The 16,484-nt window shown below is 41.6% G+C and overlaps 4 protein-coding genes across 4 annotated transcripts; 1 reads left to right on the forward strand and 3 right to left on the reverse strand.

Annotated features, from left to right (window-relative positions):
- Positions 1 to 26: 26 nt before the first annotated feature.
- Positions 27 to 4,933, reverse strand: LOC135331945 (nucleolar protein 4-like). Its single transcript, XM_064527252.1, has 5 exons — positions 4,612 to 4,933; positions 1,775 to 1,894; positions 1,350 to 1,580; positions 832 to 1,147; positions 27 to 356 (listed from the first exon to the last, which is right to left on the reverse strand). The coding sequence occupies exons 1-5, from the start codon at positions 4,717 to 4,719 to the stop codon at positions 280 to 282; spliced, it is 852 nt and encodes a 283-aa protein (XP_064383322.1). The 5' UTR covers positions 4,720 to 4,933; the 3' UTR covers positions 27 to 279.
- A 106-nt stretch (positions 4,934 to 5,039) lies between these two features.
- Positions 5,040 to 9,739, reverse strand: LOC135331880 (putative Polycomb group protein ASXL2). The gene is made up of 9 exons (XM_064527157.1): positions 9,598 to 9,739; positions 9,260 to 9,342; positions 8,984 to 9,104; positions 8,379 to 8,723; positions 8,015 to 8,175; positions 7,302 to 7,830; positions 6,991 to 7,088; positions 6,397 to 6,585; positions 5,040 to 6,141 (listed from the first exon to the last, which is right to left on the reverse strand). The coding sequence occupies exons 1-9, from the start codon at positions 9,640 to 9,642 to the stop codon at positions 5,145 to 5,147; spliced, it is 2,568 nt and encodes an 855-aa protein (XP_064383227.1). The 5' UTR covers positions 9,643 to 9,739; the 3' UTR covers positions 5,040 to 5,144.
- On the forward strand, positions 9,711 to 15,675 carry LOC135331903 (ubiquitin carboxyl-terminal hydrolase 14-like). The gene is made up of 16 exons (XM_064527189.1): positions 9,711 to 9,852; positions 9,936 to 10,031; positions 10,130 to 10,218; positions 10,319 to 10,423; positions 10,666 to 10,769; positions 11,096 to 11,151; positions 11,374 to 11,441; positions 12,024 to 12,167; positions 12,289 to 12,325; positions 12,459 to 12,560; positions 12,772 to 12,803; positions 12,864 to 13,034; positions 13,514 to 13,624; positions 13,714 to 13,813; positions 14,949 to 15,131; positions 15,340 to 15,675. Exons 1-16 carry the CDS (start codon positions 9,837 to 9,839, stop codon positions 15,480 to 15,482), a joined length of 1,557 nt encoding a protein of 518 aa, XP_064383259.1. The 5' UTR covers positions 9,711 to 9,836; the 3' UTR covers positions 15,483 to 15,675.
- A 169-nt stretch (positions 15,676 to 15,844) lies between these two features.
- Positions 15,845 to 16,484, reverse strand: LOC135331961 (neurocalcin homolog; the record flags this gene model as incomplete). Its single annotated transcript, XM_064527284.1, is given in 1 exon segment — positions 15,845 to 16,484. A coding segment is annotated over 1 exon segment (491 nt), but the record flags the coding sequence as incomplete, so codon positions are not given.

Consider the following 16,484-nt stretch of genomic DNA (forward strand, 5'->3'; position numbering starts at 1 on the left):
TGCGGCGGTGTTTCGAAACGAAGTGATCACAAGGGGTAAACCATAGTATTGGTATATACAGTGTATATAATAACATAAAATTTATGGCATTTCATTGCAGGGTGAATTGACTTTAGATATGTACAAAGAGAAGGGATGCAAACTGATTTGGTGCTCCACCTGCTGCAGGTTCTGACAAACAACATCTAGCAGTTCTTACACACACACACACACACACACACACACACACACACACACTGTATGACTGTACACAATCTCCGTATGTGTCTGTTGCTGATCCTACGATGAGTTATTGTGAAGCATTGTCTCCAGTTGGTCTGCTGCCCTTTGAAGGAAGGCTGCACTCTCACGATACCCTAAAGGGGAGAAGGAAGTAGTTAACAAAGTAACACAAGGTGTTCAGTTGCTTATCCAAACTTTGATCCCCAACCAAAATAAACACGAGTTACTGTTATTATTTTCTATATGAGACAAGTACCCGAATGTTTCCCCACAACCTTATGTTGGAGTTTTCAATGCACAGATATACTAAAAACAACCCACTTTCCAATGCTAATTTATTTAAAAGCAAGGGTATGTCTCTATATATACCATGCACCCACTTTTGTAGCAATACTAGCCCGCTCAGGCCATGGTACTCCAAACAGTGGTGTGGCTTCTCTGTCCCCCAGACAGCCATGGTGCCACTATGTCTACTATAGAAGCCATAGGGAAGGAAGAGATTGGAACATGGTCACCTAGTTACATCCCCACAGAAGGGAATGCAAGGGAATCCCATACAAGCTTTGAACCGTACACATAAGACTTCGCAACAGCTACAAGGGAACACACCTGTGATGAGCTGTCTCACTGCTGACACCTCTGAAATGCTGAGAGCTGAGGGATTACTTAGAGGTATGCCAGGAACCAGCCGTTTAGACTGAGTGACTGCAGCAGATGTGCTCATCTTCATCCTCTTGGGAATAGGGAGGTCATCAAGGTCATCATCCATGTCTCCTGTGTCTATGGTAACTACGGCAGTGTTTGCTGGCCCGCCCCCTCTTGGGACGGGAGAGGAGCGGACAGGGAGGTGGGCCTTGGGTATAGGGGATTCCTGTTGATAATGACTCATTGGGAGCGAATGACTTGTGTTCGACACCATGTCATCCTGCAAGACAACATTTCATATCGAATTATTACAACAAAATTGGCACATGTCAATTGGCATTTACCCAGAGTTCCCATACAAACTTGGACAGAAGATATATAGGTATTAGGTATTACGGCTATGTTGCCTGCAATAGTCTAGGCCCTTAAGCAAATTATTCAGATGCACAATAGATCAAGCACACTGAAAAATAAGACAATACCTTTCCCACACCATTCGTATGCGACTGTGGGGAGCCTGAATTGACATCTCTCAATTTCCTGGAGCGTCGATAAGATTTTAGAAATGTTCGAATCCTCTTTCTGACACAGGAGGAAAACTCAGGGAATTTGATACTGGAATCTGCTATGATGTCTGAGACAATGTCTCGTGGTTGATGAGATATGGGAACAAAAATGTCCAGTTTCTGCTCAATGATTCCACGGACATAGGCCTGGAGGAACAAGCCAACAACATGATTATACATGTACAAGCAATGCCATTGTTATGTTTGACAAGACTACTGTATCAGTACATAAGTCCTATTTTGACCTTCAGCTCTCGAATAAACAAACACGTATACACAATGCAGTCATCCAATAATATAGATTAGGGTGCCATCTCTTTATTATAGGGTTATCAACTCACATTAAACTGTCTGGCTCTTTCCGTATTGGCAGTGTAGGGGGAAGGAGACACACGCCCACGCATCTGTGAGGGGTAGGTATCCGACGTGTTGTGGTCCGATTCCTCGTCATCTGAGCGATCCTGTAGTGTTGTTGTGAATGTAATGTAATTGTATCTGGAATATCATGAGCTATTGGGCAATAAGTTAACGCTGGATTCTGTAATGCAGATGGTATGTAAGGGACTAATCAATGAGCTGAATCGAGGGCTGAAAGTTAACAATGGGCTTCTAGTACAAATAACAATGGTCACAAAAGCTAAACAAGGGGATTGTTCTAAGGAACCAGGACAGTGTGAAACCACTACTAGATATTCAGGTGGGCAAACAACTCAATTCACAAATTGGAACTGTTTGGGGAGAATCTTACTTAGTGGACAACTATCACACGACTTCATACCATGTCCTACATGTATTTATGTACCAGACCAGTTGAGTGTAGGGCAGTTCCCAGAGATATAGTGAGGTGACCACATGCCCTGCATGTGATTACCAACAAGGGCATCACATCCCACAGGGCCCACTATAATAGTATCCCAGTAAGGTGAATCTCCATGGTGAATCACCCAAGGGTGAACATGTATTGTCTGGCTAGCTAGGGCATATTGGGAATGTCTCACGTATGGTTGGTACAAGAGGGATTTTTGACCATATAAAGAACCTTGTTTGTTGGTATACAAAGAGGGGGAACATATCTTCAAAGGCTTTGTTGTGATTCATACAGAGCCTCTGGTTTCAATCTTTGAAACAAACTAGGTTTTCTAGTTACACGTATCTTACTATAATATGCAAGCAGTTAGGATACAAGACAGACTTACTTACAAGAATCAATATCACTGAAAATGAAATGTTTACAAAATATGCTACTAATGGTGTTCCTTTGAATCGTTTATACAATGTATCTGCATTGAGATCTAGAGATGTAAACACAGCCGTTAGAGTACCCAAACAGTTTCAATGAAGTTCCATGTTACAAGCACCATGTGACCAACTGGCTATGAAGCTACATAGTCCCTAAACAGCTAGCCACATACTCCAGCGATTCATGCCCAAATAAGAACATAGCTCAGTTGGAGTGAGTAGGCACTTGGGACACACACTGGAGTAATGATTGTGGTGTAGAAGCATCACGGACACATCAGGAATGAATCCATTGCAGCATAGCTACAAGTGCAGCTCAGTGGTCAATAGGAATGTAACAATAGGCACATACAGTAGCTTTTTGATAGTGAATGCAAAGCAAGGCCTTGCTAAAGGCATGTTGTGGTGAGGCCTAAGAGGTACACACAGAAGCCATAAGCGTAATTCTACTACCTGAGAATTCAGAAATTCCCGATGGAACACTAGCAATCGTAAACATAGTGATAGTTGGTCTGTTTATATATATAATAACTATTCTTGGGTAGTGAATGCAGGAACACCCTAGGATATTGCAAGTGTGAATGTCCCAAAGGGTACGCTTTTGTTCTGACTTTATTCAGGATAGAATTAGAGACAGACCTCAATGAAAGACAATACAATGCAATGCTGTAGTGGCTGCTTTAGAGTAGCTCAGACAGGGGTATTAGATTGTTCCAACACATGACATTACTAGTTTACCTCTGGCAAGAAAGAGGCCTGTTTACAGAGAAGGTGATTGAAGATATGATCCCAGTGCCAATTGCCACGAGTGTGTACACTATGGAAAGATATCACACAACCACAATTGGCTAGAAAGAAGGTGCCTATCTACTGACACGCATAGCTGGTGCCCCTAGGCATCCCCAATAGGGCAATTCTTGTATGTACCCGAACACGCACTGATGGTACCTACCAGGTAATTTTCATTCTCTAAATTCCTCACCATTGAAGTCACTAGTATGTATCCAACACGAAGCTACTAGGTAGTCTTCACACCAGCACACCCCTGTCTTCTAGTAGACTATCACTATTCTACTCTACCAGAAATAGGGTGAAATATTCACCTTTCACAATAAATTCTTGGTACTATAACTATGATTATACAGTTTGGAGCATGTTACAGCAAGAAGGGCAGTGTACAATTTCAAATCAGATTGTAAACAGACAGACTTTTGTACAAGTGATTGTACTAAACACTAACGCTAACTTTCAAGACTGGCACATTGTAAAAGATGAAAGAGACACACGCAGGAAAAAATGAAAGTGGACCTAGGTGTAAATCACACACACACAACTCTGAGAGGAACATAATACCTGTCAGCAACAAGAGTGTGGGTGAGTGCTTACATGGCAAAGAGAGTTCCTGCAAGCTGGTCACTGAGAAGGGATTCATGGGCTATCAGACAAAATATACATTCCTACACATTTTCAACAAACAGTGCATACACACACAGTACTATGTACTACCTGCCGACTGCATGTTTACCACTCAAATGACATCATGTAACACAAGCTACAGAATACTATTGAGCCCACGTTGTGCACTGGCTGGTAATCCAGCAGGCTATTACAGATCTTGGGGAAAATACTGCATCTTTCAAATACTATTAGTACGTACGTACATGCATGCACAAGGTGACTATACTAAATAGAAGGGATTTATAGTGCAAACCCACAAAATTGGGACGCATACAGCAGAATAAAAATAGGGAATATGAGGCTTGACACAGCAATGAATCTGAAATTGTTCATATGATATATTATCAGTACTGACTATTATCAGTACTGACTGACTAGCTGGACCCCCTAGGATCTGTATTCGATCCAATCAAGCAAATTCAATTATTTATGTGCTATTTTTGATATAGTAGGGCTAGCTAGCTAGATACATGCCACTCACTGTGTTTGGCTGGACAAAAGTGGTGGTGATGGGAGGTTTAACATCTGCCATCTGGCGCTGATAGGCTGCCATGTTCACTTCTGGATCTTGGACATGAAGCTCATCCATGATTGTAGAATCTCAGGGACAGGGCAGGCAATAGAGTCTAGTAGAGCTTGTGTTCCAATCTGTACTGGTCCGGCCGGTATCTCTCCTCTCTTGTTTACAGGTGAATAGCGAACGGCTTTTTCACCTAGGTTCCCAAAGGGGACAAAAGCTATGCGTGGGGTATGGAATCCCCTGTCTTGCATCCAGGTCCAATTTCCCCCTGCACCTGTCTCCCGTGACATCACAGCTTTTGTTTCGCATTGTCAGCATAATAATTATTATTATCTAGAAGATCTAATGGCTGACACTTTGTGTGCATGCTGTTGAAATAAATAATTCCATCTGAACATTATCAATTGAATAATTAAACATCATTCATAAATAATAATTCGACACGAATTCATGAAAAAAGTCTATAAAGAGCCTGTAGCTAACATGTACGTGCATTAGTTTTGTTGACAAGTAGGGCACAGTGACATATCAGTACAGTTAGAGTGATAGAGACATCGACAGAAAGAGCAAAACACCATTGGAGGATCCTCACATACATATCCATTGCTACTTGTCAGTAGAGACCTTGGTAGAGATAGTGTGAGCGATTTATGGGGAGTGGACACCCCCCTTTGTGAGTATGAATGTTCTCTGAATATTGCTTTTCCTTGCATACAAGCACTGTAGTAGCGTAGCGGTAGACTGAGGGGAAGACTTGCTACTCTGAAACAGAAATCAATCGGCACGTGCTCTTTACTGAGGAGAGCGAAATGATCGTGAAATACTGAGTGAGGGTGATGAAACGGAGGTGAGTAAGCAGCAGCAGTGATCTGACATACTTCAGAGGGTTTGGCAGGGGGGTCAGAGTTCGATACAGCTTTAAGATTGTGAAGAATCTCCTGATAGGATATCTGCGCTGGTGATCGGGTCAGGAAATCTCTTGAAAGGCTTGGAGATTTAAGCAGCTTACGCATGAGCACAGGTGATAGTGGTGTGGTTACACCTTTTTTGATCGTAGATTTTTTGCCAATTGCTTTTCCTGCATTTTTACCAGCTAACAAAGCTGAGTTTCGTTTTTTGACAGGTGAATTGGGACATTTTTTCTCCGGCAGAGATTTAGTCGGCTTCGTTTTTGTTGATTCCTTCAATCGCTTAATGGAAGGTTTCTTTTGACAAGCTATAGATTTCGAAGGTTTACTCACTGCTGATTTAATGGTTGGTTTTTGGGGGCTTTTCATTTTCTGAAGTGAGATTGGAGTAGGTATAGTTTTAGGTGGAGTCTTTACAGATACTGGAGGAGGGGGAGGGGGAGGGGGAGGGGGAGATGTGTGAGCCCTATCTGTCTCTGTATTAAAGTAGCCATCAACAATGGCTGTCAAGAACTGTGAGTTAGCATCAGGCAGAGAGTGCGGGAAGTATGGAGGAGGGGAGTCTTCTCGGCTGACAGCAGCTCTACATCGGTAGAAAGAAGGTGTATGAATGAGAGTAATATATACAGTGGGTGCCGTGGGTAAAATATAGATGTAACAAAATGTACAGTTAACAGCATACGGTATGCGTGTAATCTATATACGTTTGCTACAAGTACAGTAAATGAGGACCACCTCCCTATATATATTTTGCTCAGATTTGATCATAATTCATACTGGTCTTACATGCATGAACATAATAATACACGTAGTCAAGTTCATCTACAATCAGACATACTTGTCTCCATAGTGTCTCTCGTAGTACTGTTCCTTCCAACTGTTTTCTGACTTGAGGGTCATCTTTCTCTTTTCCTCTCCCCGCACCCTTGCTTTGTATTCGGCCGTAAACATGCCCAAGGCTAGCCTCTCACTCCACTCACGCAGCGCACTGCTGTAAAATGAGCTGCTGAAGCAATCACCAGGGACTCTGCATGTGTGTGCATTTAGGAGAGAGACAATTGATATTGAGATACTAACTGTATTATAATAGTGGGTAATTTTCGTTGGTGCAATTTTCGTACGAACAACCCATTTAAATTTTTTTTTTCGTACAGCTCGGATAGTGACATTGAATCTATTGCATAGAATAATTTCGTAGTTTTAATTTTCGTATGATGCTCTTCAATACGAACATTTCCACCACACAAAAATGACCCGCTATACGGTAGCGTGTCCCAGGGGCAAACATTAATTGTACTAATAAGTAACAAGGCATTTACATGTGATTAACCTACACAGTTTACACAACAGTATATAATTATACGTTTGAATGTCCGATGAACACAACTGTAACAGGCACACGAAACTATGTACATGAGAATACACACGCTACCTTGTTCCATTCTGTTGATCAACAACAGGTAAGTGTGCCACAAGCTTTTGTTTTTGACTCTGAGTTAGCTTTTCAAACGGTTCCATTCCGAGCAACGTCTAAATAAGGAAAATAATTACAAACATGAAAGATCTACACTGAGTGTCTACAGTTCATGTCAACTACAATGTGTATGGTTTAAGATTCACTCCATGAGTGGTAAAAGACACATGCACACACATGAACACAGCACAACTGTACATACTTGTATATATACAAGGCCAGTGAGAGACGAGCAACTGAACATATATTTTATTGCACAGTATACGTACCTTCAAGTTTTCGTTTAAGAGGGGAGAACTTGGTAAGAATAGAGTTGACACATGTCTCCTTTGGTCAAGAGGAGGCTTAACCACAACATGATCAGCTCCACTCTCTTTCAGTTCACTCAGAACCATCCTATCCTCAACTCCTAAAGATGATATGCTACGAACTGACGACAAACGTCGTGGCCTACCCCTCTGTGTTTTGTACGGAACGTACTCTGTCTCGTCTACCTCCTCCTCCTGTAGGGGTGATCCTACTGATTCTTCTGTCAGTTCAGACTCGCTATTCTCTTCACCATCACATGCTAGACTTCTTCTTTGCCGGCGACGTCGACGCTTTACGAGCAGCTGTGAGCTGGGTGTTGGTTGGAAACGAACTGAGATACCCTCTTCATCGTCGTTACTCTCTGAAGAACTGTCAGACTCGGAGTTTTTCTTGTAGACATAGTTGGGGTCTATTTCAATGCTTTGAGTGCTAATGCGTTCACCTTGCACAGAACATGGATCCTTCAAAGGTGATCCGACAGACGAACTCCTGGAAAAGAATCAGCAGTTGTATGCATATTTATAATGACTTATGTTACGTACAATTATGCAAAGAATAATTATAGTGCTGATTGATTTACTGTTGCAATACAGGACACTTTCCCAACTCACGTTACAGTGTACATTCACATGATGTGCACTACACGTACATACACAATGTACAGGGTGCTCACCTTACACAGTCCACCTCCGATAGGAGACAAGGCACATGGTGACAGACTTCCAACTGCAGTATCTCTCCCAGATGGTTAGGAGTGGGGGAGGTGGGACCATTTGCCGTCAAGGATAGTGGATCCTCATTCTCTCTGTCTCTAGTCACTCGTCGCTTACGAGCCTAGAGAAAACAGCAACGATTAAATCCTAATACACAATGTATATACGTTTGAGCAGGAAGTACATGTATACATGCAAGCACACGTACTTCAGAGTTACAGGTTTTTCTGAGTGCGTACAAGCCTAGTAAAAACTTATTGTGTTTAGAAAAAATGTACATAATAATTATTATAACCACACTGTCTGTGCCCACCACATTCTTACCTCTCTCATCGGACGTTGGGATGCGGCGTCAATGGAATCGTTGAGCACATTTATTATTCGTCTGGCCCCCAAAAGAGAGGTCAAAGGTGACGGTAGACAGAACCCGCTCAACTCGTCTTTCTGCCTATGGCCGACATCAGGGTCAATCTCAATCATGGGTGTTCCAGGGGTTGGGACTATTTGGGGGGTAGAAAGGGGTGTAGTGGGGGAGGGGGGATAGCCATTTATTATTGGAGAAGGGGGAGACTGGTACTTGGACGTGACATTTTGTTTCTGTTTTGAGAGAGTGGGTGCACGCTTTGCTGGGGTTCTGGAGAGGCTGACAGCATTGGTATCATCCACCATCTGCAGTCGTACAAGAACAGTGGACGTAACACAATCGTACATATTCTGTTGCCTAGTAAACAAAATACAGGTTACTCATGCCAACGAAAGGTGAGAATGTCAGTAGGGTAGGCAAATGGACCCTAAGGACATGTTGCAATTGTATAGGTAATTATTATGAGATCTAGAGGGGGGATTTTTTGCTAAATCCGGCTCAACCTCACTATGATATAATACCCCAATACACAGTATGATGTGATTAATAACATTGTATTAATTACGTTTTTGAGTGCAAAATAGCAGTTGAAGTTGTAATCTTTCCGCAAGAAAGCCCCATTGTCTTTCTTTGCCTCAATGTTGAGTGCAGCCCTCAGAGTTCTCACAGATTGCCCGTACTCAGACCTGAGACGATGACCACACATATAGAGCCATGTACAAGTATACCTGTGTTGAACTAATTTGGTAATTTGGGAAGCTACATGTAGTTGTACTACTATACAGGTGAAAGCATTTATGCACATGTGCAGTTAATATCACCACGATCTATTCGCACACACCTTAAAGGCTTGATTCCATAATCTTTTATAGTGCGGACCAGCTCGGGAGCTGTCATCCATACCTCCACGCCACTCTCAAATATCTGCAGCCAGAACAATGTCATTCGTATACACCATGCGTGTAACTACAGGGAATGTGCGTGTGCATGCAATACATACAGGTATAACATCACACAACCTGACGTTATCCAATTACCAAGCAGGTGGAAAATTTGCAGATAACGAACTCAGATACAAAATGTAGTATCTGCACTCACATGTAGTACCACATGTGGGAACACAAACCTTTAATTACACCACACCTTACTATAAAGTATTTAAATATAGCTGATGCCTACTTTAGAGGCTGCTTCCAACCAAGTAGGTTCTTTGCTCATGACCATCCAATGAATAGGACATAGAAATCAAGCTACCATCCTGAATCAAGCGAGCACCTTCTTCATATTATATCTATGCCTTTGCTCTTTAATTAGAAGTACTGCTGACAAGGCAAAACTACATATGACCTTTGCCCTTTAACCACATGCCCATTTCTACTCACTACTTTACCTAAGTACCTACTGCTCAAGCACACAAGATGCCTCAGTTTAAAGGTATTATCATCACAAATTACTATACTTTTAATGTGTAGCTCTGGAGCTCCATAGAGCCAATCCATTCTGCTTTTTTCATGTAGTTCGGGTGAAATGGGGTAAGCAAAAGTTCAATGATGTTGACCTGAGCACGGCTGAGGCCCCAGAAGTTTTCAAAATGCAGCTCTTTTCATTGACTGGTATGTAAATTTGTTTCCGTGTGAGTTTTGTTTGGTGCTCGCTGCTGATACAATAACTTTCTCTAAGTTGATCAATTCCTACATTTTATTGTCTCTAGGAGTGGCTCCTGATCGTCAAAAAGTTATGATTGGAGGTGTTGTCGTACAAAACGATACCTGGGGCAAAGCAGAACCGAAAGTCAAGCAAGTGAGTATACTTGTATACATGTATTCGTTTCCTTCTCCTGTTTAAGTGTGTCTACTCTTGTATGTGTGATAACTGTGTACATAATGTTTCCTGCCATTAGAATGCCACGTTTCTTATGATGGGCTCAGCAGATGAGCTTCCCTCAGCTCCAGTGGAGAAGACAAAGTTCATTGAGGACATGACGGATGAAGACGCAGCTGCTGCCGTGAGTGTGGGGGGTAGTACTAGTACACGATAATTATTATACAAGGGTGTGCAGGTTGCAGGTTGCAGTCATGTGTTATGTGTTTGCTGAGCATAATATGTGTGGGTGCCACTGTGTGTGTAGGAGCATTTTTTCTGTGAGAAAAAGTATCTAGATGTGTACAGTTGTAAGGGCTGTTCATTCTCTATCGTTCCACACATGGCTCATCGTAATCATAATAATGTTCTCTCTGCTCCTCTAAGATGTTTGTGCCGTGTGGTCTGGAGAACTTTGGCAACACTTGTTACATGAACGCTACTCTCCAGTGTCTTAAAGTTATCCCGGAACTTAAGGACGCGCTAACAAGGTCAGTACACAGCAACTGCAAGGCTATGTGCATGTATGTCCACTGATTAAATGTTGTTGTGTTGGTTTCGTGTTTCCGTAGCAATAGGGCCTCAACCTCAACTTTTTTGTTTTTTCTAGATGGATCATTGCTGACGATGTTGCTTGATTTTTATACTGCATTCAACTGTAAATGTGTTACTGATGCTTTAATTCGATAATTGTACTCTTCTCTCGTCTTGGAATATTAAATGCTAGGCACTACTAATATATTTTTGTAGCAATAACTGCTTTGCTTACAGTTTATGTACATTGTATGTGTGCTGACCTAACACTGCTCTCTACTAGGTTCTCCTCCTCTGATCCCAGTGTAGTCTCTGGTATTCCAGCCTCCATCACTGGTGGTATGTCTGCATGCATTTCCACTAGCTGACAATTTAGTATAATTATAGGTGCTGGAATATTTACTCGCCAGGTGAATTTTTCTATATGTACATAGTCCTGTTAGACATAGTATATACTATTAGTTTGTGCTTGCAACTGCTGTACTACACATTTAACTCTGATGGGAGCAATTCTCTCTACATGGTTGCAATCGCCTCAATGATAATTATATGTCCACACAGCACTGAAGCTATTGTATAGAATGATGGGCAAGAACCAGCCTGATATGCCTCTACTGCTGTTTATGAAGGTAAGAATAATTATGTGCAATTTGAAAATTGTGCGAACGATGTAGATTCAGTTTAAGCAGCACATGAGTATATAAGAAGGGAAGAGTGCCAAACTACTGATAGCTCTACACAAAAACTGTGCACAAAATAACATGACGAGCACGTTATAAAATATTGTACACTCACTAGTACATGTTAACCGTGACGTTTTTAGAGGGGTGTGGTAAGGGTGTGGTAATTGAACATGACATCTGATTCTAACTAATCATTCGTTTTCAACGTTCAGAGCTGCTCACTGCACACTGATAGGAGACAATCTCTTCACAAGAATCATCTAGAGACGATAATCGGGTTGATCCTCTCCACTCGTACTCACTCTTTACTCGCTAATAACAAATTCTGTGCATTGTGTAATAAATGCGCAAGCCTGCACAAACGTCATCAGTTGCGAGTTGCTCACGTGCAATAGACAGGATGTCACGTTACTTTGTGCACAGTTTTTATGAAGAGCTATCAATAGTGATACACTCTTCTCTTCTTGTATATTCTTGCTTTTACTACAGACTGTAATTCATGTTATGATGTTGGTCCTTCTCATGCAGTCTCTTCACGAAGCTATGCCTCACTTCGCTGAGCGAGACGAAAAATCTGGTGCCTTCAAACAGCAGGATGCTCATGAGTGCTGGTCTACAGTCTTGTCCAATCTGGGGGCAGTGCTCAAGTTTAGCAAACCACAGGAAGATGAGGTATGCGCTTAATACATGTACTGTACCAATTATAACTAACGGTTTTATTGATGCGCATGTACTGTTCATACATGCACAATCTGAGCGATCGATTTTGATGGCTCTTTTGTTTCTTTTGTAGGCAACTGCCCAACTCAAGTTCATTGACCAATATTTTGGTTAGTTCATGTACATGTACCTTCTAACTTAAGTTATAATATTTAGCTGTGATACTTGTAGTGTGTAGTTACAGTGTGTGCATATACAGTGCGGACATGCAGGGATTAATGGTGTATATGTGTCTGTATTCAGGTGTTGAGCAGCAGTCAGTGTACCAATGCATCGAGAGCCCCGATGAGCCAGAAACAACCGAGACTGAGAAGAACCTCCAGGTCTCCTGCTTCATAGCACAAGGTCACCACCACAATGATTAGAACAGAGTCTGTAAAGTAAAGACCAAGTGTATCCATTTTCACAACGTTTTTGACTCAATAGAATATGCCTAGCCTCCTCCACAAGAGGGAAAGTGGGCATGGGGACGAGGCTATGATATGCCCTGCTCTAAAAAGTATACACAGTTTGGGCATTCATGAAATAATAACATGTTTTTGTTCTTTCATTGCAGATGTTAGGTACATACATACTGCCCTAAAGAAAGTGAGTTAAAAGTGCTCATGTGCCGGTTAGTAATAATCATGCTCTATTTCATTGCTGTAGGGTCTTGAAGGTGAGATAGAAAAGAGTTCTCCAGGTTTGGGTCGCAATGCTCTCTACAAGAAGACGACTCGGTTCTCACGACTTCCAGCGTACCTGACTGTCCAGTTTGTCCGGTTCTTTGTCGGCAAAGCACCAAACTCAGAGGATATTGTGTCAAAGAAGATATTGAAGGTTAAGTACATACAAACTGTTGTAGGTGTAACGCATATGTAATTAGTCATTCTTTATAGGAATGTACATGATTGACTTTGGAACCATAGAGTTTTTGGTCTATTTTTTGAAGAAAAATTGCTTGCCATGACAAAAATCTCTCTAGTGGCAATAATTGTTTACATACTGTCACACTGGATGTTATGTGTATATACCGTATATCAGGTTTTGAATATGAGGTTTATCGAATGTGATTACACTGTACAAGCCTGATTGCGTTTCTAACTATTGCGAATTGCATGCAAGACATGGGAAATTGCATGCACATGCTTACTCTTTGCGTATGTTTCGAATGCGATTTATGAAAATGCAATTTGCAATCGAAAGAACCTCGCATTCAAAACCCGATATACGGTGTACTGTGTCGTAGTCGGTGCTTACTTAAGTACATCAACTGGTCCCATCATCTGTGCATGTATGATAAACTGTTTGTGCTTCAGGATGTCAAGTTCCAGATGAAGCTGGACATGTATGACTTCTGCACTCCTGGACTGCAAGATAAAATGTTACCCATCAGGAGAAAATATAAAGAAGTAGAAGACAAGAAAATTGTGAGCTGTGCCCTTCATTACTTATCAAATGTACCCCCCCTACCCACCCCCCCACGCACATACCCCCCCCCCCATGCACATACACAAAGGCACTGAAAGCGAAAGCAATATCGGAGTTCAAAGCTGGTGAATTGAAAGCAATAGACACCAGCAAAGCAGTAGCGTATCAACCGTACGACTTTCCTGAGGGTAAATTGTCACCTACGAACAATGATTTTTACTATAATTATAACTATAGATATGACTACTGTATGTAGGTGGCTTCTGTAGACTACACTGGCCTACTGGTTTCCTAGAATATTAATTTCAAGTCTATAAGTAGAACCCCTACATCCAGCCAATGTGCCATGATAGTTAGTTAAAAGGTGTTGGTTGATATGTCATTATTGGGATATCAGTGGCTTGTGTTTCAATTGGTTAGTCAATAAATTGACACCATAGTATTGGTAACGAGTGGTAATTGTATGCAGACATAATTATGTATACCGTATCTGAGTGAGCCTCGATCCCAGGCCGCACTTCACTCAGGGAAGTGGGCCTGGTATCGACTGCTTGCTCATGCGCTAATATCTCCCCAGTATCCGGGGGGCTTTGGATAACATCGTATAATGCTCAGTAAAATAATGACATCACAACAAACGGAAGTGGATTGAAGAAAGTAAATAGAAAGTTCGATTAGCCCATCGGATAGCATTCTCTGATAGCTACCCTTAGCCTACTTTGTTAACAAAAGACTCATAGCCTGCAACAGTGTGGATGACAATCGTCTGAACAGAGTGAAAGCTGGCTGACAAGAGCCTATATGAACAGGCCACGCCCATTTAACACTAACTTTGGTGAAAGTCTACTATTTATAATACTACTGCTACTGCAGATAGCAGCTGTACAACAAACCTACACGTACAACAAACCTACACAGCTCTGTCTCTAGCTAGCTAGTATAGCTCTGTGTATGACTTTTAGGATATTTTCTCTAATGAATTTAGGAAATTTTACGGGAACAAATATCTAATAATTTTGCGCATGCGCAAGCAGTCTGTAGCAGGCCTTCTTTTCTCGTGAAGGCCGTTGAAGGAGGAGTATGATTACCGTATCTGAGTATGATTGTATAAGCACATTGCATGCATCCTGTGTACATGTATAGATATTGCAAATTCGACACTATAACACATTCAAGTTTCTAACCCCTTTGTTTTTGTGCATCTTGTCACCATTTCGATTGGTTTCACCAATTGTACTACAAGTATTATGCAATTAACAACAGCCAAATCGCATTACAGTATCGTTGATTACTAGCGTGTGTTCAATCACTTCCACTGTGCAGATCCTGGCTGCAGCAACAGTGGTATGTATGAGCTGCAGGCAGTGCTGACTCATCAAGGCCGCTCCTCCTCCTCTGGGCACTACCTGGCCTGGGTGAAGCACTCAGGTAATGTCTGGCTCAAACTAGATGATGACAAGGTCTACATGGTGCTAGAGGAAGACATACTCAAGCTCTCTGGTGGAGGTGAGCAGTTAGAGGAATGTGCGACTCACTTACGTTTAGTGCTTGTTAGAACCTAATTTGTCAGTAAAATCCATGCATTTTTGTTGGTAGGTAAATTCTCAAAGCCTGAAATAGCGAGTGGTCATTTTGAGAGCTTTGTATGTCAGTGTGTAATTCTTAATACACAATGACATGATATCATATTAATGATGATCACTCTCTTCTAAAGGTGACTGGCATGTGGCCTATATTCTGCTGTACGGCCCTCAGCGACTCGAGAAACTAGCCGAGGATGTCCCCACTGCCGAGGATATGGTCACTGACCCTCCAACTGCTGACTCTAGTAGTACAAATGATGCTGCCGCACCCTAGCTAGTGGTGTCAGCAGTGTATAAGTTATTCATTATTATGAGAAAATAATCATCTATTGTGTATACTGATATTCATGTACTGTAATAATTATATGGATGTTATCATGCACTTCATGTACCTGTGTTGTTGACAACATGTTCCATCTATGGTATAATTATGATATATATAGTTCTGATTTCAATTGAAACTAAAACTTCGTGTTCAGGAGACAAAAGCATGCACAATGAAACCCCCCTATACAAATAGACCCTGCATGGGGGAATTATAATGTGAATACACATACGTACTATACGTTCAGCATGCAGTTCATTTTTTATGAATCATGATAAAATTACTTTATTATAGTTGTACGTAAGACTCAATTTAGATTGCATAATTATAATTATGTAGAATTCACGAAATTATTATAATCTGACTGACTATAATGCGAAACTAATAATTAAAGAAAGCAACAACAAAATCACAAAGAACAACAAAGGGTTTACTGCCTAAGGTACGGGTAGACATGTCTCTAGGTCTGAGCTTCGCCACCGGAGACGTCGCATTGGAGTAGTCGAACAATCGAAGGATCTGTTTTTGCCCCATCAATGAATTCCTTTAGTGAGAGACGGCCATCTTTGTTTGTGTCCATCTGTCTAAAGATCTTATCAGTTCGTTTCTCAGGTGTAGACTCGTCGTCAGGCATTTTCATGACAGTGCCAACCATTTTGTAAATGGCAGAGACAATCTCGAGCATTTCCGTCCTTGTGATGTACCCGTTCCCGTCCAGATCGTACATGTTGAACGCCCATCTCAGTTTGTCTTCCAGCTTTCCTCTGGACGTTACACTCAGTGCGCATATGAACTCTCTGAAATCGATGGTGTTATCCTTGTTGGCATCAAATGTCCGGAAGACATGCTCTGCAAACTTTGAGGCGTCTCCGTGGGGAAAAAAGCTTGAATAGATAGTTTTAAACTCTTCAACAGTGAGATTACCACTCGGACAATCCTTCTGGAAGCCCT

This window comes from Halichondria panicea, chromosome 2, assembly GCF_963675165.1.
Source record: "Halichondria panicea chromosome 2, odHalPani1.1, whole genome shotgun sequence".
Lineage (NCBI taxonomy): Eukaryota > Metazoa > Porifera > Demospongiae > Suberitida > Halichondriidae > Halichondria > Halichondria panicea.